Source organism: Camelina sativa, chromosome 8 (assembly GCF_030686135.1).
Source record: "Camelina sativa cultivar CO46 ecotype springtype chromosome 8, ASM3068613v1".
Taxonomy (NCBI): Eukaryota; Viridiplantae; Streptophyta; class Magnoliopsida; order Brassicales; family Brassicaceae; genus Camelina; species Camelina sativa.
Genome location: NC_141887.1, coordinates 10,754,077 through 10,777,625, shown reverse-complemented (window position 1 = coordinate 10,777,625; position 23,549 = coordinate 10,754,077). Strand labels below are relative to the sequence as shown.

At 34.2% G+C, this 23,549-nt stretch overlaps 4 protein-coding genes across 7 annotated transcripts; 2 read left to right on the top strand and 2 right to left on the bottom strand.

The window, feature by feature from the left end:
- The first annotated feature begins 4,434 nt into the window (after nt 1-4,434).
- On the top strand, nt 4,435-5,421 carry LOC109125917 (uncharacterized). The gene has a single exon (XM_019228718.2). The coding sequence runs from the start codon at nt 4,435-4,437 to the stop codon at nt 5,419-5,421; it is 987 nt and encodes a 328-aa protein (XP_019084263.2).
- Nucleotides 5,422-12,804: 7,383 nt separating this feature from the next.
- LOC104706986 (putative L-cysteine desulfhydrase, chloroplastic) lies at nt 12,805-14,730 on the bottom strand. The gene is made up of 2 exons (XM_010423227.3): nt 13,205-14,730; nt 12,805-12,981 (listed from the first exon to the last, which is right to left on the bottom strand). The coding sequence occupies exon 1, from the start codon at nt 14,620-14,622 to the stop codon at nt 13,210-13,212; it is 1,413 nt and encodes a 470-aa protein (XP_010421529.1). The 5' UTR covers nt 14,623-14,730; the 3' UTR covers nt 12,805-12,981; nt 13,205-13,209.
- A 215-nt stretch (nt 14,731-14,945) lies between these two features.
- Nucleotides 14,946-17,037, bottom strand: LOC104706984 (uncharacterized). 4 transcript variants are annotated; one of them, XM_087462474.1, is made up of 8 exons: nt 16,900-17,037; nt 16,625-16,711; nt 16,342-16,537; nt 16,087-16,241; nt 15,750-15,992; nt 15,569-15,663; nt 15,303-15,468; nt 14,946-15,155 (listed from the first exon to the last, which is right to left on the bottom strand). In XM_087462474.1, the coding sequence occupies exons 2-8, from the start codon at nt 16,694-16,696 to the stop codon at nt 15,078-15,080; spliced, it is 1,005 nt and encodes a 334-aa protein (XP_087318600.1). In that variant the 5' UTR covers nt 16,697-16,711; nt 16,900-17,037; the 3' UTR covers nt 14,946-15,077. The 4 variants fall into 4 exon arrangements, with proteins under 4 accessions (XP_087318600.1, XP_087318601.1, XP_010421528.1 ...); XM_087462475.1 differs by having other exon boundaries at nt 15,750-15,980; XM_010423226.3 differs by having other exon boundaries at nt 15,750-15,893.
- Nucleotides 17,038-22,651: 5,614 nt separating this feature from the next.
- On the top strand, nt 22,652-23,211 carry LOC109126046 (uncharacterized). Its single transcript, XM_019229112.2, has one exon. It carries the CDS (start codon nt 22,734-22,736, stop codon nt 22,998-23,000), a length of 267 nt encoding a protein of 88 aa, XP_019084657.1. The 5' UTR covers nt 22,652-22,733; the 3' UTR covers nt 23,001-23,211.
- The last annotated feature ends 338 nt before the right edge of the window (nt 23,212-23,549 follow it).

Genomic DNA, 23,549 nt, shown 5'->3' with positions numbered 1-23,549 from the left:
TGGTCCTTACCACTTCGATAATTGGATGTTATCCTTGGTTCGATGGGAACCTATCATCTCAGATACTTATCCCTCTGCCATTAGCTTTTGGGTTAAAGTATCGGGGATCCCTATGCATTTCTAGGAGGTTGCTACCCTGCAAGCTATTGGTAAGAAGGTGGGGATACTTCGTGATGTTGATGAGGAAACTGGTAGTTTATTGGTGACTATCAACGCTTTTAATCCTCTCATTTTCCATCTGCTGGTCCCATTTAATACTGGTGATGAGGTGGTGGCCTTGCTAGAGTATGAAAAGTTGTTCGGTTATTGCACCCATTGTTTAAGGCTCACACATGATGTAAAAGTCTGTCCAGAGTTGAGTAAGAATGAGGGGGGGTCGTGGTCAGGGGGACGTCGCTGAGAGGAGGGGAGGTTCGTGGAACCAACCTTTGCTAAATCCGAATGTTCAACATTTTGAGGGTGGCTGGGAAAATCCAAGGAAATTTGCTAAGCGGTCTCTAGACTTTAATTCAGAATCTTCTCGAGACAGAGATCAACATAAGATGCATTTTGGTGAGAGTTCAAAGAATGGCTTTAGATATCAGACTAAGAATCAGGGAGATTTGGGTCAGGAATGGGGTTATGGGCGTTATGCAGAGGCTAGAGAGGGTGCTGGTACTTCCATGGTTCACCAGTTACGTTCGCATTCCTCTAGAAAGGGGAATGGTCCTGCTTGGCCAAACCCCTGTATCAGGCGAATCAAAAGGTTGATTCGCAGGTTAATGTTGCACAAGAATCAGTCATCCCTACGGCTGATGATTTGGTGGATCGGGAGAAGGATTCACTAATGGAGGATGCAAATGGGATGAGTGGTGGTGACATCGAGGCTGGTTTCTCGGTGAATTCTGATGACTTACTCGAAGATGGGGAGTACCAGGAGAGTGAGGCTACGGGTCAGGTTGAGGATACTGGTGCTGATGATGATGGTGTTAAGACGGATACGGAGAAGGGCGTGTCAGAGTCCGCGGACGAGGCTACACAAGGTACTGTTTCTAATTCTTCTTCCTTTGTTGAGGATTTGGGGATTGTTAATCAGGCTATGAATGATATTGAATTGGGCAATTCTAAAGTTATTAAGGTTAAGAGGTTTGGTTGCTCTGGGTCTAGGGGTGGTAGGGGGGATAAACGACATACTGTAGCTCTTGCTTCGCCGGGTAAACGGTTGTTAGCTAAAACTTTGTTGTTGAAATCTGCAGGTGACGTGGGTAAGAATAGAGGGGCTGTCAGGCCAAATCAGAAGAATGCAGAGGGTGGCATTATGGGAGGAGGAACCCGCAAACAGAAGAAAGGGATGGTGGCTCTCCCGAAACCGCCGGCTCAAACGTGAAGATTATGAGTTGGAACTGTCAGGGCATTGGTGCGGATCTGACAGAGAATTATTTACAGGATTTATGGAAGCAGAATAAACCAGATATTTTTTTTTTGTCAGAAACAAAAAGATGTTTTTCTTATTTACAAAAGTTCCAGAATAAATTTCATTATCATCATTTGTATACGGTTGAACCTTGTGGGTCGAGTGGTGGTTTAGCTATTTTTTATAATAATAATATAAAACTTGAAGTTCTTGATGCGTATGACCGGTTGATAGATGTTAAAGCCTTTTTGGGATCTCAAGTCCTTTATATTTCTTTCGTATATGGTGATCCTGTGCCCGGGTGTAGACAGGAGGTTTGGGACAACTTAATTCAAATTGGCTCAAATCGGAAGGATCCATGGTTTATGATTGGTGATTTTAATGAATTAGTCGGTAATCATGAAAAATCGGGAGGTGCAATAAGACCGGCTTCATCCTTCATTCCCTTTATCTCTATGATCCGTGAGTGTGGTATGTTAGACTTTCCGTGTTATGGGGATTTACTTTCCTGGCGAGGTAATCGCTGTAATAACCAGGTTGTCTGGTGTAGGTTGGATCGCGCTCTAGGGAATGAAGATTGGCATTCGCTTTTTCCTTGTTCGCGAGTGGATTATCTGGATATGATAGGTTCTGATCATCGCCCTATCTTAGTCTCTTGTGCAAGATCTGGAGGTCGGCGCTTCCGTCAATTTCGTTTTGATAAGTGTTGGATGGGGAAAGAGTGGTTTTCTGGGGCCGTAGAATCGGGATGGAATCGTACCAGAAACTTTAGGATACCGGTGTTTGTGGAGAAGATCAAAAATTGTAGGAATTCTATTTCATGGTGGAGAAAGCAGAATGTTCCTAATAGAAAAACTCTTATATCTTCACTAAAGACGCTTTAGAGGAAGCTAAAAGAGATGATTCTATTTCGCAAGCGGAAATTCACATTATTGAGAAGAAGTTAAAAGATGCTTATTATGATGAGGAATTGTATTGGCAACAGAAAAGTCGTAAATTTTGGTTGCGGGTTGGAGATAAGAATACTAGTTTTTTTCATGCTTCCACTAAACAGAGGAGGGTTAGGAACAAGATTGTAGGGCTGTTTGATTCAGAGGATGTTTGGGATGAATCGAGTGCGGGTATGGAGAGGATTGCGTCAGAGTATTTCAATAGTCTTTTTGCACAATCGGATGTCTATGGTATTTCAGAGATGGTACAAGCGGTCAATCCTTTTGTTACAGAGCGTATGAATGGGGAGCTAACTAAGGATATCTCAGAGATCGAAGTTCGTAAGACTTTATTTGCTATGCACCCAGAGAAGACTCCGGGATCGGATGGGATGACCGCACTTTTCTTTCAGAGGTTATGGCCTCATCTTAAAGGGGATCTAGTTTCCCTGGTTAGGGATTTCTTTCGGACTGGTAAGTTTGATCCCAGAATTAATGAAACTAATATTTGTCTGATTCCAAATTTTGAAATGCCTAAAAGGATGGCAGAATTCAGGCCTATTAATTTGTGTAATGTGAGTTATAAGATCATATCGAAGATTCTTTGTTTCCGGTTAAAAAAGATTCTGCCCTCGATTATTTCTGAAACACAATCGGCCTTTGTTTCTGGTCGGTTAATCACAAATAATATTCTGGTGGCACAAGAGATGTTTCATGGTTTACAGACCAATAGGATGTGCAGTTCAGAATTTTTGACTTTCAAAACTGATATGAGTAAGGCCTATGACCGAGTTGAATGGGATTTTTTGAAGGCAGTCCTCATAGGGCTAGGTTTTGATTCCAGATGGATCACTTGGATAATGTGGTGTGTGAGTTCGATATCCTACCAAGTGTTGATTAATGGTCAACCCCGTGGCTCCATATCGCCAAAACGGGGTCTGCGACAGGGGGATCCTTAATCCCCTTTTCTGTTTATTCTCTGTACTGAAGTGTTGATAGCGAATATCAAAAAGGCTGAGAGGGAGGAAAAGCTCTCGGGTATTAAGATTGCTCGAGATTCCCCCTATTTCTCACTTGCTGTTTGCGGATGATAGTCTGTTCTTTTGTAAAGCGGATGAAAAACAATGTTCAACGGTTATGGATATTATAGGCAACTATGGTAAAGCCTCCAGCCATGAGGTAAATTTAGATAAATCCTCTATTATGTTTGGTAAAAAAGTGTCTTCAGAGGTCAAGGACAGGGTAAAATCTGTCATTGGAATCTCGAAGGAAAGGGGTATGGGTTCCTATTTGGGAATTCCAGAGAATCTCGGCGGATCGAGAGTTCAAGTCTTCGGTTACGTTCGAGATAGGTTGAATGATCGGGTGAATGGTTGGACAACAAATTTTTTATCTAAGGGTGGGAAGGAAGTTCTACTAAAGTCGGTGGCTTTGGCCCTTCCTACGCATGTTATGTCTTGCTTTAAACTCCCTCAAGGGTTAACAACCAAATTGACGAGTGCGATTTCAAATTTCTGGTGGAGTTCTGTTGGGAAAGATCGGGGGCTTCACTAGGTGGCTTGGGATAAAATGTGTACAGATAAAGCTGAGGGAGGTTTGGGTTTTCGGGATTTGGAGACTTTTAATGACGCTTTATTGGCTAAACAGTATTGACGTTTAATTCAGTTTCCAAATTCCTTATTTGCTGAAGTTTTTAGAGGACGATATTTCACGAATAAACACCCGTTGATGGCAGAAAAACCTTATTCTCCCTCTTTTGGGTGGAGAATTATTTTCTCAACTAAAAGTTTAGTGGAAAAAGGTGCCCGTTGGACAATTGGGTCAGGGTTCAACATTTCGGTTTGGCGTGACCCCTGGATCCCTGGTCAACATCCTCGACCTGCAAATGGTAGGGGACGGCTACTACACCCAAATCTAATTGTAAACCATTTGATTAATCCACGGACTAAAGAATGGCATGTACCTATCCTTCAGGAATATATGGATCCGGAGGATATTCAAATTATTTTGAGTTTGCCTATTAGCAAATCTCTTAGACCAGATCGATTGGTGTGGCATTATACACAATCTGGTCGGTACTCGGTTTAGTCAGGTTATAAGGTAGCTCAAGCTATGAAGACTGAAATTGATTATGGTCCCAACTTAAATGACTTGAAGGCAAAGGCTTGGGATCTTCAGGTACCGCCTAAAATCAAACACTTTTTCTGGCATATCGCATCGGGCTCTCTTCTGGTGCTGGTGCAATTAGCTTCTTGGGGAGTTAATTGTGATACGGTATGTAAGCGATGTGACTTAGAGGAAGAGTCTATTAATCATACTTTATTTGAGTGTCCTCTTTCCCGCCAGATTTGGGAGAGGATTTTTGATGGCTCAGACACGGACAAGCTCCTGTCTGGTTCGATTTATTCAAACTTGGACTTCATATATGGCAAAAGTTTAACCCCTATGGCTTTAGGCGTTACTCATAGTTCGATACCGTGGCTAGTCTGGTTCTTATGGAAGGATAGGAATAAAAAAGTTTTCCAAGGGTTACAATCAGAGCCAATAGATATCATTATTCACGCTTTACGTGAACAATTGTGGTGGGAGGAAGCCCAAATAGATCCAAGGATTGATTCCGTTATGACGGATTCCTCGCATGATCCGGAGTTGTTAATTCATTGTCAAGTTGATGGTTGGTGGAAAGCTACAGAAACACATTCAGGTTTAGGATGGTGGTGTGGTGATGGTGAGAATCAGACTTTGGTTATGGGCGCCAGATGTCAACGTCGCAGTGCATCCCCTCTCCATTCAGAGCTTGAAGCATTGTTGTGGGCGATGGAGTGTATCCTTTCCAGAAGGATTAATTGTCGGAGGTTCGAGACAGATTCTGCAGAGTTACTTTCGATGGTGCAAGCTCCGGAGGAATGGCCGGCTTTCTCAACGCTTCTTGATGAGTTCCAGGTGCTTAGTGTCTCCTTGCCTCCTTTTACCCTTTCCAAGGTCCCAAGTGTCTCCTTGCCTCCTTTTACCCTTTCCAAGGTCCCAAGTGTCTCCTTGCCTCCTTTTACCCTTTCCAAGGTTCTTCTAGATTATTATTATCAGATACCATTTTTGTAAACACTTTTCCTCCTGTTTGGGCAACCAATAGAGAAGTTTTATTTTAATTAATTTTAGGTTGAAAAAAAAAAAATACAACTGTTGGTCGCATTTATTCGGATTGTTATTATTATATAGATTAATGATCCAAGCCATCTTTTTCTCTCTTTTTTTTTCAAATAAACGCTTTTAATACCCTAAATCAATTTATAGACTCTAGTTTTTTTTTCTTCCTAATGACAACCAGCTAACTCTTTCATTAATTGAAAAGTTACAAAGAGTTTTTGACTTTTTTGAGTTTTATATACAATATACTCCACAGATGAGAGTATAAGAGGTGACTTTATCTCTTAATTACAATTGATCAACAAAGGAATAGATGTAAATGATGCTCATTTTCCCAAATTAAAGTTAAATGCTTCCAAATATATATATATATATATATATATATATATAATACTAATAGGTTAATGTTTTCATAGATTTCACGCATTTATTCCGATTGCTATTATAAATAGACATTAAATTTTTGTATTTAAAATTAACTAAAATTTGTAAATTAGATTCATAATTCCAAAAATCTTTTGTTAAATCAAGAATTGGAAGTGTTTCTTTACTTTTAAAAGAATGAATGCTAGAGAATAATTTAGAAAGCTGTAAAAACTGTTGATATGAAAATTTTATATTATTTTGTGTCATGGCAAAAAAAATGAAAACAGTTCAAACATATAGATTTCAAAAGATACGAATATTCGAATAAACACAACTCTACAATAAACAGTTGCAACTTTACAAAAACCATTACAATGAACAATCACAACTTTTTGTAAAACGTACAATTTAATTTTTTTACAGATTTCTTAAAAAATTATCCAAAATGTACGATTGAAAAAACACAACTTTTGGTGACATTTCTTCGGATTGGGTTTAAATATATTGAAAATTCAAATCCAAAAACTAACTATGTAATCCATCTAACTCTTGGAAAAACACTCTAGGTATTTTCATTAAATTTTTATATTTAAAATTAACTAAAAGATGTAAATTAGATTCATCGTTCCAAAAAACTTTTGTTGAATCAAGAATTAGAGGAATTACTTGACTTTTAAAAGAATGAATGCTAGAAAATAATTTAGAAAAATATATAAACCTTTGAGATTGAAATTTAAAAAAATGAAAACAGTTCAAACAGACAAATATATATAGATTTCAAAAGATACGAATGTTCCAATCAACACAACTTTATAGTGAACATTTGTAACTTTTCATGAATAACTGTTTTAATGATCCATCACGACTTTTCAGAAAATATCCAAAATGTACGATTGAAAAAAAACAACTGTTAGTCGCATTTATTCGGATTGTTATTGTTATATAGATTTTTTGTAAGTAACAAAGACGAAAAATAGAGATACTTATTACTAAAAAAAAATTACCAGAAAACTTGAAATTGATATTTTGATATATTTTAGAGTAGCAAAGAACATTGATTTGAAATTGATAGTATATGGGTAGTGAAAAGAGTAATTAGTTGAATTCTGGGTGTTTAAAGGATTATGTGGCAGTGATTCATCTTCTTCTCGTTTTTCAACATGTCATTTCAAGTTTCAGCACCCTAATTCAACATTCTCACTATACATATTTAACCATTGAATAAAAACTTCAACATGTTCGTTGTAAATGGTATTATCTGTATTTATTTTTTAAATATGTACTCTTTCTAATTTGGTTATTTAAGGTTTTTTTTGGTCTTCAAAAGATTATATGAAATTAAAACAAATGATTTACATTCATCGGCCATTTGTAACAAACTAAGTCACTCGTCATAAATTTGCTATGTTGTGATCTGCATTCCTCTGTATTTTAGCTGCTGTTTCCAATTATTTTCCTATTTCTTTGTAAATATTTTTTTTTTGTTCATCAATTAAATTTGAAAGTTCATAAAAAAGAAATGCATAAGTGTACAACTACTATAATTTTAGTTCTTTTTTTACTAATTTTTTTTTCTTTTTAGTAGGTGTTGCATTAAAATGAAAGCACAAGCTTCTATCACAAAATTAAGTTTTTAGAATATTATATATGATCCAACTTGAAAGATTTTAAACTAATTTTCGAGAAAAACTCCATATTGTTGGGAGAAAAGCTAAGAGAAATCTAACGAAGAATGAACACATAAAGATGGTGAATGATTGTAATCATTCGGGAACTGGGTTAAAAAAACTTCAAAGATCTTGTTTTGTAAATTAATTTTATGATAAATTGTTTAAAATGTTCAATTGACAATATACAAGTTTTGATTTGGTTATAATTTTCATTCGTAAGATGAATATTTTGTGCAATATAGGTCCACATGAGTTTTTAAAGTTCTATATAACATTTGAAGTGATTCCGGACCTTAAATTCATGGAGTACATATTCATTTTTTTTTAACTCAAAAAAAATATTATATGTATCTAGAAATCAAATTTATTGCCCAATATTATCATAAATCGAGATTAATAGCACATATTACAATTTCCGCACATATAAAATAATATTATGATTAACTATTATTATATTAACAAGAGTTTGATGAATGTGGTTTCACTTTTTATTCCGCTCCAATTAAAAGATACCATTGCAAATGGTGTCGTCGCTTTCATGGAAAGCCGGTTAAAGATGATGCTGTCAAGCTTCGCATGTGTTTCATGATGTTGGGTAGAGTTATAAATGGCTGGTTACCTCGAAGCATTCTGGTGGTGACCGGTGATTGCAATCTCCGTCACGCAATGAAGAAATTAAGATTCCATAGCTACAATATGTATCTGGTGAAACCCGTAAATACAAAAAGCTTTGGAATTGGGTAGATTGAGTTTTTGAGAGTATTATTGTCAGGTTTATTTAAGCCTTTTCACAGTAGCTGCTATATTCAACAATATGATGTCTTATCTTAATGCCAGTACCTAATCAATCAAAGGAATTTGGATTCATTAGTTTAAGTCTTTTATTAAAAGGTTTTGGATATTATACTCAAGCCCATTACCATTCTCTTTTGTCTTTTATATCGTTTACAAAAATTTCACCAACAATATTTTAAGTTAATTTATTCTGATTGAAATTTAAATTCCTTCTTTTATATGGATACTAGATAAAGACTCTTCTGATGTACGAGAGTTTTATAAATAACGTTATTTATAAGTTTTATTTTTGCTATAATATACTGATTTATATTCATTTACAAATCTTTTATGTATGTTACCATTAAAAACGTATTTTTACACCTAAATATACTATATGTTACAAATATATTATTTTCCACCACCTAGAAAATGTCTGTATGAACACATTAAGCCAACTATTATATGTCTTTTTACTATCACTTTTGCATAGTTTTTGTAATTACTAAAATTATCGGCTCAAAAAACATTTCGAATAAAAAATATATTACATAGTATACTAATCAACGATGTAACATCACAATAGTGTGTGACCAACTATAGAGAGAATCTCAGCTCCGCCCGCCTTCTTTATGGAGAGAACCTTGCGTCCAACCTCCTCCACCATTGATAGAACCTCGGCTCCGCCCTCCTCATGTGTAGAGAGAACATGTTCACATCTTTTAGCTATCTCAAAATAGTTTGCTCCAACAACCAATGAAACTAAAGACCCTTTTCTAACGTCATAAAATATTTTGATAGTAACTAATGTTAAGTTTTTCAATGTATTCGTGGAAGTGTCTTTGACACACCATGATGTAGCCTTTGTCTCTGGAACGCCCCGATTGCCACCTTGCTTAGGAGCTCTATGTCCACTCCCAGTCCGTAAGCCCACCTTCCTCAGTGGGCTCCACATCTACTTCTAGCCCACCCATATCCGACTGCCGGTTTATTATGTCCTGGAGGTTTTAAATACTTACCCCTATAAATCACCATATGATTTTTTCCTATATTTTGTCCTCACTCCCATAGTTCCGACAATCACTTCCCGAAAGGTCACCCATCCTGAAACTACTCCAGATCAAGCACGCTTAACTCTGGAGTTCTCTCAGGACCCTTGATCGAAAAGATAAGTGCACTTTGGTGACATAGGTGGCCAAATCAATTCTTTTAAGAGAATTTTGCACCCACACCCACTTTCTCCAAAAGTATTAACACTCACACCCACTTTCTACTACTTATATACTTTTTTCAAGTTTAATTACAAATTACCCCTCACTCCTTCTAACCTCTTCTATTTTTTCTCTGTCTCTCTCTATCTCTCTCTCACAATTATTCAACTAAACAATACATCTTCTTCTTCCTTGTTTTGCTTTTGCTCATCCATTGAAAGAGAAAAGCTTATTTATGTTTATCTCTCTTTCTCTCTCACATTCCTTTTCTAAAGTTTTCAAAAACCATTCCAACAATGGTGGAAATCTAGAGAAGGTGAAATCTTTAGATCTTTTTCCTTATGACTTTAGATTATATGAAATTCGATCTGGGTTTTCTTAGTTTTATTGTGATTTTACTGATTAATTGTGGTCTTGTGAACTTTTTAATATTGAATTTGTTTTAGTTCGATCTGGGAAAAAGTTTGAGTTTTGTTGTGTGAGAGTTATTCATTACTTATATTGTATCCACAAATAGTTATCCGTTTGGATAAGTTTGACAAATAATGTATCCACAAATATTGTATCCACAAATAGTTATCCATGTGGACAAATATCGTATCCACAAATTGCACTATAACCCCATATGTTTCCATATGGACATGTTGTCATAGTCACCTGAATTGATGTGTATTACTTCTATTATGTATGAATAAACACAAGTAATTATCTATTAACAATACTGCAATTGACTATCTACTTATCATTGAGCAAATGTTCAACGACAAATGGATACTTTATAATCTAAAAATTCATCAAAAATATAGCAATATATATCTTAAAATGTAGAAAAAATATAATCATAACATATTGTATATAAATAAATAGATAATTTGTTTTATGATAACCATTTAAAGTGTTAATAACAAAAAGAGAAAAATAGAGAAAATAAGGAGAGAAAGAGGAGAGGGGCAAAATTGTCCAACTAACAATGACACCTAAGCAGCAAACTTAAGAATATAACAAGTTTGTAAAGTGGGTGTGGGTGCAACAAGTTGAATCCAAAGTGGGTGTGGGTGCAATAAACCCTTCTTTTAAAACCTAACTTAACACATGTCAAAATCTGGTTAATGACTAACTTTCAAAACCCAACTTTATAGAATAAAATATCGATGTTTATTCCTTGAGTAACATAAGTACCAAAATTGAAAATCAACAGACAAACTATATATTATTTTCAGTTTTATTTCTCTATAGAAAATGATTTAGATGAAAATTTACGCTGTCATTTTGGCTATGAGAGTTGCTTTTGATCTAAAGCTAAAGTTTTCATGTTTGAAATAACTTATAAAAAAGTGGATCTCACTACAATTAAACCATAACTTCAAAACTGAACAAGACTTTGTATTTGCTCTTTAAAAAATATAACATGAAGTTGTACAAGTTTTCTGGAAGTTTCCACGCCACTAAATTCACATTGGACTAGTTTATGAATCTTATTTGATAATGTACTCTTAGACTTGCTAAGTCATACCAGGTATTATATATAGGGGAAAATATAATACTAAGTTATTAGTAAATCTCATTGTGAATTTCGAAAGTGGAACAACAACACTGCATCACTGTGAGAGAAGAAGTACCACTGATCGCCCCAGCAATAGCTATGAGGGTCAAAAAAATACAATTATTTTCATCATACCCTAATTCATGTTTATTCTCCTCGCTCGCCGTCACGGACTCACGAACTCACGACCACCATCTCCTTGGCACAACCACCACATGGTTCATCCTCAACATCGCTTAGTACAGCAGCAACCTATTCTAAAAAGACATCTACACTGCAATCGGATGGATTGATCCCCGCTGCCGAAACGGTGAACACTATCCACGAAGTTTTCACCGTCTCCAAAGCTTCAACACTAATCGCTCTCTGCAGCACCGTTCCCGCTAAGACAAGGCTGAGATCGACTTGTCATGGATATCTACGGCGGCTGGTAAGGCGGGTTCGATTGTTCGAGCTTTCGGGCGCAGAGTTCAAATTCGGAGAAGACTAATGCTGGTTATCCTCCTGGGATTGGAGTTAGGAACTCGTTGTTGATGCTTGGTGCTATTACATTTTATGGGGATTGTTTTCACTATGTTGGTTCCTGAATCTAAAAGGAAGTTCTTGAAGAGATATTGAGAGAAGAAGATGAGGAACAGATAGGCGGGAATGCGACGGAGATGACTGTTCCGATTTGATTTTTTTTTTAATAACTCAATATATTAATAAATCCCTTGGTCTGTTGTTGATGGCATTGATCGATTGTACAAACTTATCTAATCATGAATTCATATATTCCTATGTTTTTGTTTAATGCACGATTCTGAAGAAAGAAAGCAGATTTGAAAGTGCTTCAAATCTGTTTAAATTAAAAATAGAATTGTTTAAATTAAATTGTTTAAACAAAATTTGCATTTTGTAAAAACAAAATTGTAATAAAAATAAATATTAAATAAAATTAATTTTAAATCAAATAAACTTATATATTAATGTCATATTATTTAAAATTAATTATTAATTGATATAGTAAGGGTAAAAACGAAATTTTATTTTTGTCAAAAAATCTTAGGTATGAAACTAACAAAATTTATTCATTTAGGTATTAAATTGCACGTTTTAATTAAATGATGTATTTTTCTTCTAACTAAAAAAACGAGGTATTAAACATGCAAAAAAAAATAGATAAGATATTTTAAAGCTTTTTTCCTTTATTATTTTTATCTAAAGGGAATAATAGTATTTAGTTGTTTTTGGGTAAATAGCAATCATGATTTTCTTTTGTTATTAAATAAAGGAGATAATGGAAGGTGTTTTGTTTTCTCTAATTCCACTGTTGAGGATAACATTAGACTGATTATTTAAAGCTACGCCACGTCGATTTAGGAATAGCTGAGTTGTATAATTTGTGTTAGTTCGGTAGGTCAAAGGTTAAGAGTTACGAAGGTGCACCTGAAATTCATTTCAATCACCACAACGACCAAAATAATTATTCTCATCACCAGTTTCTATACTCAGAAATTATATATCTTCAAATGTTTTAGTCACACGATTCTGATACTACTTAGTCGAAAAAGTCTCCGGTTTAAAATATCCTCGCTAGATCAACGTTGCCCTCTTAACCAATGATATCATTTGAATCATAATAAACGTAACAGATTATTAACTTTTACGACCGTGACATGTCCATCCACGAACCAATAACACTGACTACAGTTTGCGTTATTACCCTGACTTGCTAATGTTTTAGGAGACATGTGAAAAGGAGCTTTTGAACAGGCGAATCGAACAAAGGAAATAGAAGAAAGCTTAGTTTTATTTTATCATACATGATTACTGTATAAGAAGTTCATGTTGAGAGATATGATTGTAGAAATAGAAAGGTTACTTCATTTCTTCCAATCTCATGAAGCTCCATGGTACCTAAACCATGATAACTTTCAGGATGATTCATTCGCCCGAAAAGCTTGATGCCCTGGTTAATACATATAGACGAGATAAGCAAGACAATAATGAAGAAGACATTAGTGTTACGATGTTTCTAGTAACATTTCCTAAATGCCTCACAATGCTTCTAAATAAGATGTAAACAAATATATAAATGCTCAAATTTCTAAGTTGATGAATAAATAACAATTCGAACATGATATTTCTAGAGAAACGAATTCAATAAACAAAGCAAAGTATCTATACTGTACCTTAATCAACCAGATAGAGACGTGCATCTGAACCCATCTCTCACAAGTCCGTTAATTACGTCCCTGAGCCTATGATAATCCTCAGGTTTGTTATAAACTTGAAAAGAAATACGCACATATCCCGTGATCGGATCAATCTCCCCGTCCGCAGGTGGCCTGAAGTAGGTCGGGATTTCAATGCGGAACCTTTCTCTCAAAAACGTTCTAAGCTTCGAAACATCTGAATCACTCGACACTCCGAAACAAACCGGTAACCCGACCATGATCATACTGGCACACATCTCGGGAGGACAACCAAACTGAGTCCCCCAAGACTTAACCAACATCTGACCCATCTCAACCACAGACTCATGATTCCTCTTCTTAATACCATCAATCCCTCCTTCAAACCGATTCACAAACTCCAAAATCGAAGGCACGACCAACTGAGCACTATAATCTCTAGTACCAACCCACGAACTCTCAACCGCCAAACCGTTCCCATACGCATCCGACACAACGGGATGATGCAAATCCCTCGCACCGCTACTCGATTTCCTACAATACAAGAAAGCAACAGACGGCGGCGCGAAGAACCACTTATGAAGATTACTTGTATAGAAATCAGCACCAATCTCCTTCATATCAACGTCAACACAACCAATCCCATGAGCAGCATCAACGAAAACTTGGTCAACACCTTCTCTTCTACAAATCTTGACAAGCTCTTTAATCGGAATCACAACACTAGGCATAGAAGTCACATGATCAATCAAAGCTAACCTAACTCTCCTACCGTTCGCCTTACCCGCCTCTAAACCAATCCTAAACTGGTCTATAATCTCATCCGCCGAGATAACCGGAAACGGCAACTGTACCTCGATGACATGTCCACCGGAGCGCGTAACGTACGCTTCAACAGACTTCTTAACAGAACCAAACGCGTAGTGAAGCATAACCACCGCGTCGCCTTTATCGTACTTCCCTTCACGGAAAGCCCAAGCGGTTTGTTGTAAAACGATTGCAGCTGCGGTTGTGGCGTTATCGACGATTGAGACTTCTTCGTCGTGCTCTGCGTTGATGAGACGTTTGATCACGGATCTAGATTCTGAGAGTTTGGGTTTGAGTTGTTCGAAAAAGAATCGATCCGGTTGACGAAGGAACCTGAGCTGCCAATCTCGTTGTCGAGCTAGGATTGATGAAGGACAACAGCCGAAGCTTCCGTTGTTGATCCGAGTGAAGGCTGGATCGTGGTGCGAAAACTCTGATTCGATCTCGGACGGAGATATGTAATTCGGAAGAGAGATTTTGGGGCGTTTGACGAAATCGGGAACCGACTCGACAGCTACGCCGTTGGTAGAAGAGGAGGAGGAAGAGTATCGTTTGGAGTGACGGTGGTGATAGGAAGCTTCTTCCGGTGGAGACAGAGACGACGCCATTGATTGATTGAGAGAGAGAGCTTTGGAAGAGAAGAAATGTGAGCTTTTCTAATTCTCTTAAAAAACAAAAAATAGGATAAAGACAAGTGGTGAAAGTGCGTTGCCACGACGACATTTTGGAAACTGTGACCAGGAAAAAAAATGGCTTTTGTTGTTGTGGTCACGTGACTCACGCGTGATTGGAAAGATTCACCTACCCAACAGACTTCATTCACGTGCTAAATGGTGTTCTGTTCACTGATGAGTGTGGTGGTGTGGACACTTCAACGGTATTTTTTTACCGGTCAGTTTCAGATTGATTTGATAATAATAATAGTGGTAAAGAGAGTAAACACATGTAACAAATTTAAGACTGTGTTTGTGTAAAGTTGTTTTTCAGACCAGTTTCTGTTTTCTTAAATCTGTGTAAAGAACCATAAAATAAAGAGCTGCATAAGAGTACAATTTTCCCGAACTTAGTCTTCGTCGCTATCATTGCCAAAAACTGATGCAATTGCTACTTTTGGCTTCTTGATGCTGCTTTTGGGTTGGCTCTACAAAGGTAAAATGTATTCAAAAACTAGTTTCAGTAACTGAGAGGATAAGATATGTTGAAGCAGGTAAAAGCCCGACTGTATTTATTAGGTCCGGCACTTAACAGGCTCAGCCAGTAAATCAACGACTAAGGTGCTAAGTAATACCTTTGATATACTGCCGCTTTTAGAAGAAAAGCCAAACTTCAATGTTTTTCGCTGATCCTGGACAGTAAGTGGTGCAACCGTAGTTTTAGCTGGTGTAGAAATAGGGACATTCTCTGGGTCTTCTTGTTGGTTCTGTTGTATCTGCTGTTGTTTACGCGCATCAGCCCTAAGATGTACAAAACACAATCTGGGGTTAAGTCCAACGCATACACACAATCTTTCAAAACATGTAAAAGGAAGAGAAAGTAAAAAAAAGTGTTAAGCACATTTTAGTCATTTCCCTCTCTTGACGCTGCTGCTCTCGCTTCTTCCTATCATCACGGTTGCTTGTACCGTGCATTTCTTTCATTTCTTTGAATCGCTGCAAAACACCAGCAACTTCTATGCTTTAGGCTTTGGAAAAAAGCTGTAAAAGAAAGGATAAGGGGATCAGAGTTTTTTGTTTACCTTCTTATGGTTGTGATCATATGAGCTCAAGTGACCTTCAAACTCCATCACTGTTCTATATTGTTTGCTGCAGAGTTCACAATAGAAGACTTTACGGATTTCTTTAACATCGCTCTGGATCTTCTGCTCACGTTCTGCTAGGACCTGGATTGTCATAATGGGCACGAAGCGGGCAGTAGAAAGCCACCAACCAGGTAATAAAAGACTGCAGGTAATTTTGTTTTTCTTTCCCTTTTTACAATACTACCAATCCCGTCAAAACAGAGGCATATATATACACTGCTTTCTGTTCTTTTGGGTATCGAAAGTTAAAAGGCATCATGTTTTGAACGCATACCTCCCGTTTCTTTGCGATTTCCTCAGTCTCTTCAATCTCAATATCAAGTTTCTTCCTTTGGATATTTTCCTCTGCAGTGAAATAATCATCTTCTTCTTGTTTTCCTAAACCGAGTCTTCTATCCCTCATACCAGACTTTATAGGCTCCGTTATACCTTACCATATCAATCAACACAACAACACAAATCATCAAAAGATGAAACAACTCTAAACAAAACCCAATTTTCTGAATTCTTGTTAAACACACAAACACACCTTGCTCTTCCTTCCCTAAACCTTTTCCTTTCCACCCCATTTTCTGAAGAAGACGAAACCCTACATTGGACGAAGATATCTTTGTATCTAACGACGCTTGCTCCACATCCTCCAAATCAACATTTTCAGTAACCCTATGTGTAATTGGCAATCGAAACTCCTCTGCTAATCCCTCAATAAAAGACTCTTGATTCATCTATACAAAACCACACAAATTGATAAAGCAAACCACCAAAATCACACAATAACTTAACCAGTAAAAATTGAGATATGTGAAATAAACCTGATCTTTCTCATAAATCCGTTTCTCTCTACTACTTGATTCCGTCTTACTTTCACGCCTCCTAGTATCCATATCGCTATATTAACCCTAATACCCAATGTGATTTTTTGTTAGAGCTGGCTCTGATGGATTCACGAAACTAGGGTTTCTACGTCACAGCGATTCAAAAATCGATACTGATTAATCTACGTAAAGCTTCTTAAAGATTGATAATTTAGGGTTTATCGCAAACTCAAATCGACACAAATCTAATGATGCAGATTGAAGAAGCTTACCTCCTCAGAGTCTCTAGAGAGAGAAAGATCGCAGCGCAGAGAGAGAGAGACCAAACGAGTCGAGGTTGAAGTTTTTTTTTTTTTTCTTTTTTTTTTTCTTTTTTCTTTAGCAGGCCCGGAGCTTTTATGATTGGGCCCAAAACAAACAATTTGGAATAACCAAACTATAAATAAACTGATAACAATGATTACTGTCCAAGTAATTTTTGGCACGTATACAAAAAAAAATGATATGGTGACAAAATTTGATTTTGTATTTTTCAGTGAGAACTAGATTTAACCACCGCGTGTATATAATTTTTATTATTATTTATATTTTATATCGTATTTGTTTGTTATATATTGGATGTTTTGCAAATAGAAGAATAACTAAATTTCTCGACCGTTTATGCGACTAAATATTTATATTAATTTTTTAACTTGCAATATACATCATGACATTTGTTTGTTATATTTAGTTTGTTTTGTTTAATATTTGAAATTTTATTTTTATTATTAATTATTATAACAAAAAATAAGGAATCTAAATACATAGTAAGTCATTTATACGCTATGATTAAGTCACATTTTTCCTAATGATTTAATTATTTTACACAATCTTAGTTAAATCAACTTAATTTTAATATGTCAAATATTCTAATATTAATAGTGTTGACAAATAATAAAATTTAACCCGTGTTAGTACAAATTTAATGATATTTTATTAATTCCAACATGTCCTCTTTATAATTCATCTATTGCATAACCATATTATATAGTATTTTTTTTTAATTTTACATATTCATAATATTTTAAAATTTTATTAAGTTTATATATATTAATTATAATATTTAAATAAATGTGAATCGAAATTCTACTTACATTAAGAATTAAATCTCATGGGTTTTGGAAAACAAAATAGGAATCAAATTGTTGTTTTATTTGTTTGCAAAGGATTCAGAAATGAATATCTTCAATACACAATAATAAGTGTGGTTAAATATCTCATAGTTTATGTTTCCACATTGATTATGCTGTATTTTTTTAATTGGAATGCTATGTAAAATATTTAGGAAATAAAATCTGAAGTAATGCTACTTTTAAAAAATATTTAGGGATTAACTTTGTAAATAAGTACAAATAAAAGGATAAAACCCAAAATGTACTTTAAAAATGTATATATAGATGTTAAATTTCTTACTCAACAAAAAGATATTTACATATAGGAAATCTAAAAGTTAAAGAACAATATAAAAGTTAAAGCGATTATGTATTCGTTTTGAACCAACAACGAAGTAGCCCGTAAAGTTTGTGGGAAGCTTATAGTTTAGTGAACAGATCCTATTTCACACAGTTTGTTAATAAAGCGGATAAATTGGCTCAAGTTAAGTAAGTAACCTACCTTAGTGTCTGAAAATATTTCTCCCCCTCCATATAAAGTAATAAAGTATATGCTGGTTTGGAAACACATAGGGATGAGAATGAATTCATCAAGGGGTATTTTGTGTGGTCAGTGCCGGCTTAAACATATTACATATCCCTGGGCAAATTAAAAAAAAAATGCTTCTTAACCTATCGGAAAACTTATTAATTTTTTTGGGTCTCTTTGGTTTATATAATTTTTTTGTGTCCCTTTAAATTACATATTTTTTTATTGTGCTCCTTAAACTTACAAACTTTTTTTTTATGTTCTTTTCCTTATACGTATATGTCCTTTTAATCTATGTATCCGGGACGGTCGCAGTACCCGCCCTCCTAGTTAAACCGGCACTGCTTGTCGTGGTCAGATGAGCAATGGAGTCAGTGCAATCCGGTAAGGCGATGGAGCCAAGCATCTTTCCACTAATTAAGAGCAATACATGTAGTATTCTAATGTAAGTGTAGGGAAATGTAAGTGTAGGGAAGTCTTAAACATACAAAAAAATTGTAGGGAAGTGTTTTTGCATTTTACATTTCGTAAACATAATGTTTTTTCAGATGTACTTTAGTGATATTCTTTGTACGTAATATTATGTTATTTGATTGAAAATCTTGAACAAAAATATTGTTTATTTATGATATTTATCACTACATTAATTTTACGAATAAGTATTAAAATTAGGTTATCTACTAAAATTTTAAAATAATATGATCATTGCAAAGATAATTGATTGGAAAGAAGTAAAAAATAAAGGAAATGATTCTTACACAAGTTGGGGTTTCTTTTAATTTTTAAGCTACTACTGTATGTTTCCTATAAACTGTATTTTTCTTCTGATATTTATTATAAATAAATTAAAAGGTTGGAAACTTACAGTCGTTCATATGATTGGTCATGGCCAAAAGATGAGTTACTTTTGTAATGGCTAGTGAACTTAGTGGATACCTTTTACCTTGAAACATATATTAATGGAGTATGCTTTTATTTGAAATATTGTAACTAATAAAAAATATACAGCAAATTTAATACTATTTCTATGATTTGTAAATTAAATATGGGTCGAATGTATCATATGGAATTAATTACATTATTACATTAAATTACAAATCATTTCCTAGAATTGTTGCACTTATATCCGTCGTTGGTAGTCAAACTTTACTTATGATTAAACTTAGTCTCTAGTTTTCCTAAACAGCAATGATAATTAATAAGGTAAACTCTCTATGTTTGGTAATCTGATGCACTTCTAATATTAAAATCACTTCTTCTTGTGTATGTATCTTAACCCCAGAAATGAGTAAATAGGGCATTCATAACACGCTTCATCTAGTTCTAAATGGTTATGGACTTATGGTGTGATCCGTGCCATGGTAATTTATAATTATCTTTCTTTATTTAAAAAAAAAAAATCAGCCAAAAAAGTGAAACCAATCAAGACGAACACATTCAAATCCAAACGAATCAAACTTTATTTCTTTCTTTTATATTCCCTGCCAAATTCGATAACAAACTTTGTTTGGTGGTAGATTACTTATGCTTTATTTATAGCTTAAAAATACACAGTTTATAGGCGAAAAGATTACTAAAGAAGATTAGTATATTTGTATGAAAGAAAGTTCTGCTAGATATTATTTAATTACTAATCCTTATATACTATAATGTAGCTTGAAGCTGTTGAATATATTCCACAAACAATGGAAAATGAAAGAAGAAGCGCTCGTTGTCATATAAAAAAAAATGACAATTGTTAGTGTTTTTATTCTTCCACAGATTCTTTTTCATTTGTCTTTTGACTGTTTACATTGACTTACTAATATTGACAAGAATCTTAGAGTGGTAAAGAGTTTGGCACTTCGTTGAAATTTTAAGAGAGCAATATCTAGAAGCATCATTAGGATAGGAAAGCAAAATACAACCAACATATAAACAGTTCTGTGTTTCGTCTTTTATAACAATAATTCTATCTTTTTTCGATATTATTGAAACATACAATTATAATACACCTTTTGTTTGATTCGATCACACTCATTATTAAAAAAATGTTTGAAGAAAGTTCAAAAAAAAAGAAACAGAGAACTTGGATGCCTTTGGGAGGAATTAAGGAAGATAAAATAGAATAAAATGGACAGACCAAAGACTCTTTAAAAGTTTAACAATGAACCCTTTGAGATTGAGTTTGTATGATAAAATCTCAACAACCATCCGATTCAATACCAAGCAGGTTCCACGTTTCTTCATCTTCATCTTCCCTATCAGATACTCGAATAATATCTCATTACTATGATCTTCTTCTTAATTTTACGTTAATATTTTTAATACAGTTGTTTATTATGATTAAAACGTGGAAAAATAATTACACCAAGATAGCTCATTATCTGATGAGATAGAAAAATGGCTGTTGAGTCTGTTAATGTAAGACTAGTTAATAAGAAACTAGATTAAGACCCGTGCTAGAATACGAGTTGAAATTCATTTTATTTATATTGTAATTTTTCTATAAAATATAATTTATGTGATTGTTTTTAAAAGTTTTTTTGGATAAATCATTATGCAATAAAATCATATGCTAAATATGATGGCTTGAAAAAACACACATATTTTGTAAGTTTTATATTGTTAATGATTTTAGATAAGTATCCGTAGTATAACACTGATCAAATTTTATTTTATACAAAATTTTGTATATTTTATATTTTAAAATAAAAATTTAATATGTTGTATTAGGTTATATATGTGAAGTTATTTCAACAATGTATCTTCTATATCGTGACTTGAATGTCATTATAAGACATAATTTTGTAAATTTGAATTTGAATATTCAAATTTGAGCCGTTACTCAGTAAAATTTTTAATTCAATAGATATTATTTCTAAAGAATAATATTACTAAAGCTTGAATATTTTATAGATTGAACAATTTATATTTTTTTTAAAAATTCAACTTATGGTATATCCAGAAATAAAACTATTTTTTAATTATAATAATTAATATGATAATTTATTTGTTTCACAAAATAGACTCATATATAAAAATGAAAGGTGAAGTATAATGATAATTAACAAATTAATATGTTAAGTTAGATATCAAAAGATTTTATTTGATGAATAATTTAATAAAAAATATTAATATGCTAAGTTAGATGATATGATTTTTTAGAATATTCTCTTTAAGATTTTCAGTATAACTTATTTGTAATTAATTAATTTATTATTAATGTATAACCTTGTAACCAACTTATTAAAATTATATAATTTACAAAATAATGTTGTATATTTCCGTTTTATTATAAAAGGGATTACATACAAATTAATATACAAACATGAACCACGTAGGGATATTATTTTAGTTTTTCCATTGGGCGTAGAATATATTATATATGTATTTGACATTACGTTCCAGGAAAAGTCAGTTATGTTATCTTATGCGAAGTCGCTATATTTTATTATTAATGGTTTTTTCCCAGCTTTATGGTGAATCTACAGTTAAATATTGATTTTAAAAGAATTTAAAATCTAATTCTAATATATGTGCAAGGCAATATGTAGTATATAAAGGATCAAACCTCGAGATAATAGTAGCACACTCAAAATACAAAGAACTTAACGAGGTAATTGAACGAACAAATTATTTTTGTTCTTTTTCTGAAAACAATGTAAAATGATAAAAAATAAAATGAATTAAACAAGATATATACAGACCAATCAAATAATAGAGATATAGTGATTTACATTTGAGGAGGAGTTGTCATGTAGTTAGGCTAGAGACTGACTCTGACATTATATCGAACATTATATGACACTACATTTTCGACGACATTATGACTCAACAAATCTTTTTTTTTTGGTTAATATGACTCCGCGATGTTATGAAGCATTTCTATTTTACTCATAGTAAGTTGTGTTTGTCTTTAAAAATTCAAACAATATATATTCGAAAAGATAAAGACGAAGAACAATGTTTCACCAGAGGTAAACAAACAACTATACATCCATTAACGGAAAAAAAAACAAATTAGTTTGAAAAGCCCATAAGAAAAAAGAGAAACTAACGAGAGCTAGATTAAAAATGTTAAACCAAAAATAATCATTCACCTAATATGTATAGCTATTTTGTTAACTATATAAACAGAAAAGAATAGCTCCAAATAACTTACAAGCGACACATTAAAAAGTACGTGGGACAACGTAAACGAAATAACACTAACTAAACCAAACTTTATTTCGGTTTGATAACTTCTAAAAAGGACCAACCAAGATTCGAACCAAACCGGACCAAAAATGAAAACCCCACATAAAGCTGTTTTTGGCTCAGTCACCCTATAAATACATCCCCAAAATCCATCTCTCCACACCAAAACACATCAGACCAACACAACCTTACACGAAATTTGCAGTTCTTTTCTTCAATCTTAATTGCTGTTCTTGTTCTGTCTCTCATGGGAAGTCATGGCAGAAAGAAGTTTTCGCTCTTCAGCTTATTTAAAGCAAGAAGGTCGTCTCATCATAGAGTTGAAGCTGATGCATCCTGGGACGACGTCGTTTACACAAGAAAGGCATGGGCCAGCGACGAGGACAAGCGTTACTGGGTGGCTGAACCAGGTATTGACCGTAAAGCTTCTGCTTTCATCGCTAAGTTCCATGCCTCTCGTGTCTCTGAGTCCGAACGCCAAACTCTCCCTCCTTGCCAATCTCATCATAACTAGTCATCACCCTGGTGACGATGGTGACGGTGATGACGATGATGAATGGAAGAAGGCCTAGCTAGGGCTTATTTAGTTTGGTTTGCTATGTATATTGTCGTTTCTTTTATATTGTGTTGATGATTATCCTTACGATGATTTGTTTATAAAATGTCTTAAATGTAGTTTTACACACTAATATTTTTAAATGAACTCGACAGCTTTAAGTTTATTACATGCAATTTTCACCGACCAGTTTTAGTTTGGAACGTTACATTTATGATCCATCAATTTTTGAACGACATATGATCAAGACAAACATGTCAAGCCGTCGGCAGCAGTAATATATTTACGTTGATATGATTAGTCTAGCTAGTGAAAATTAATTAAGAATTTACACTACATTGACTCATGTACTTATTTATCTGCTGTATTTATATTTCCATTGCTTGCACTACAATACACTTTTCGATTGGTTGAATAGTTTAGTTAAACCTACCCAAAAGCTGTAAGTCTTTAATCTAATAAAATTATATGGACTTTCGTAGCCAATATGTAATTTTTTGTTCTTCT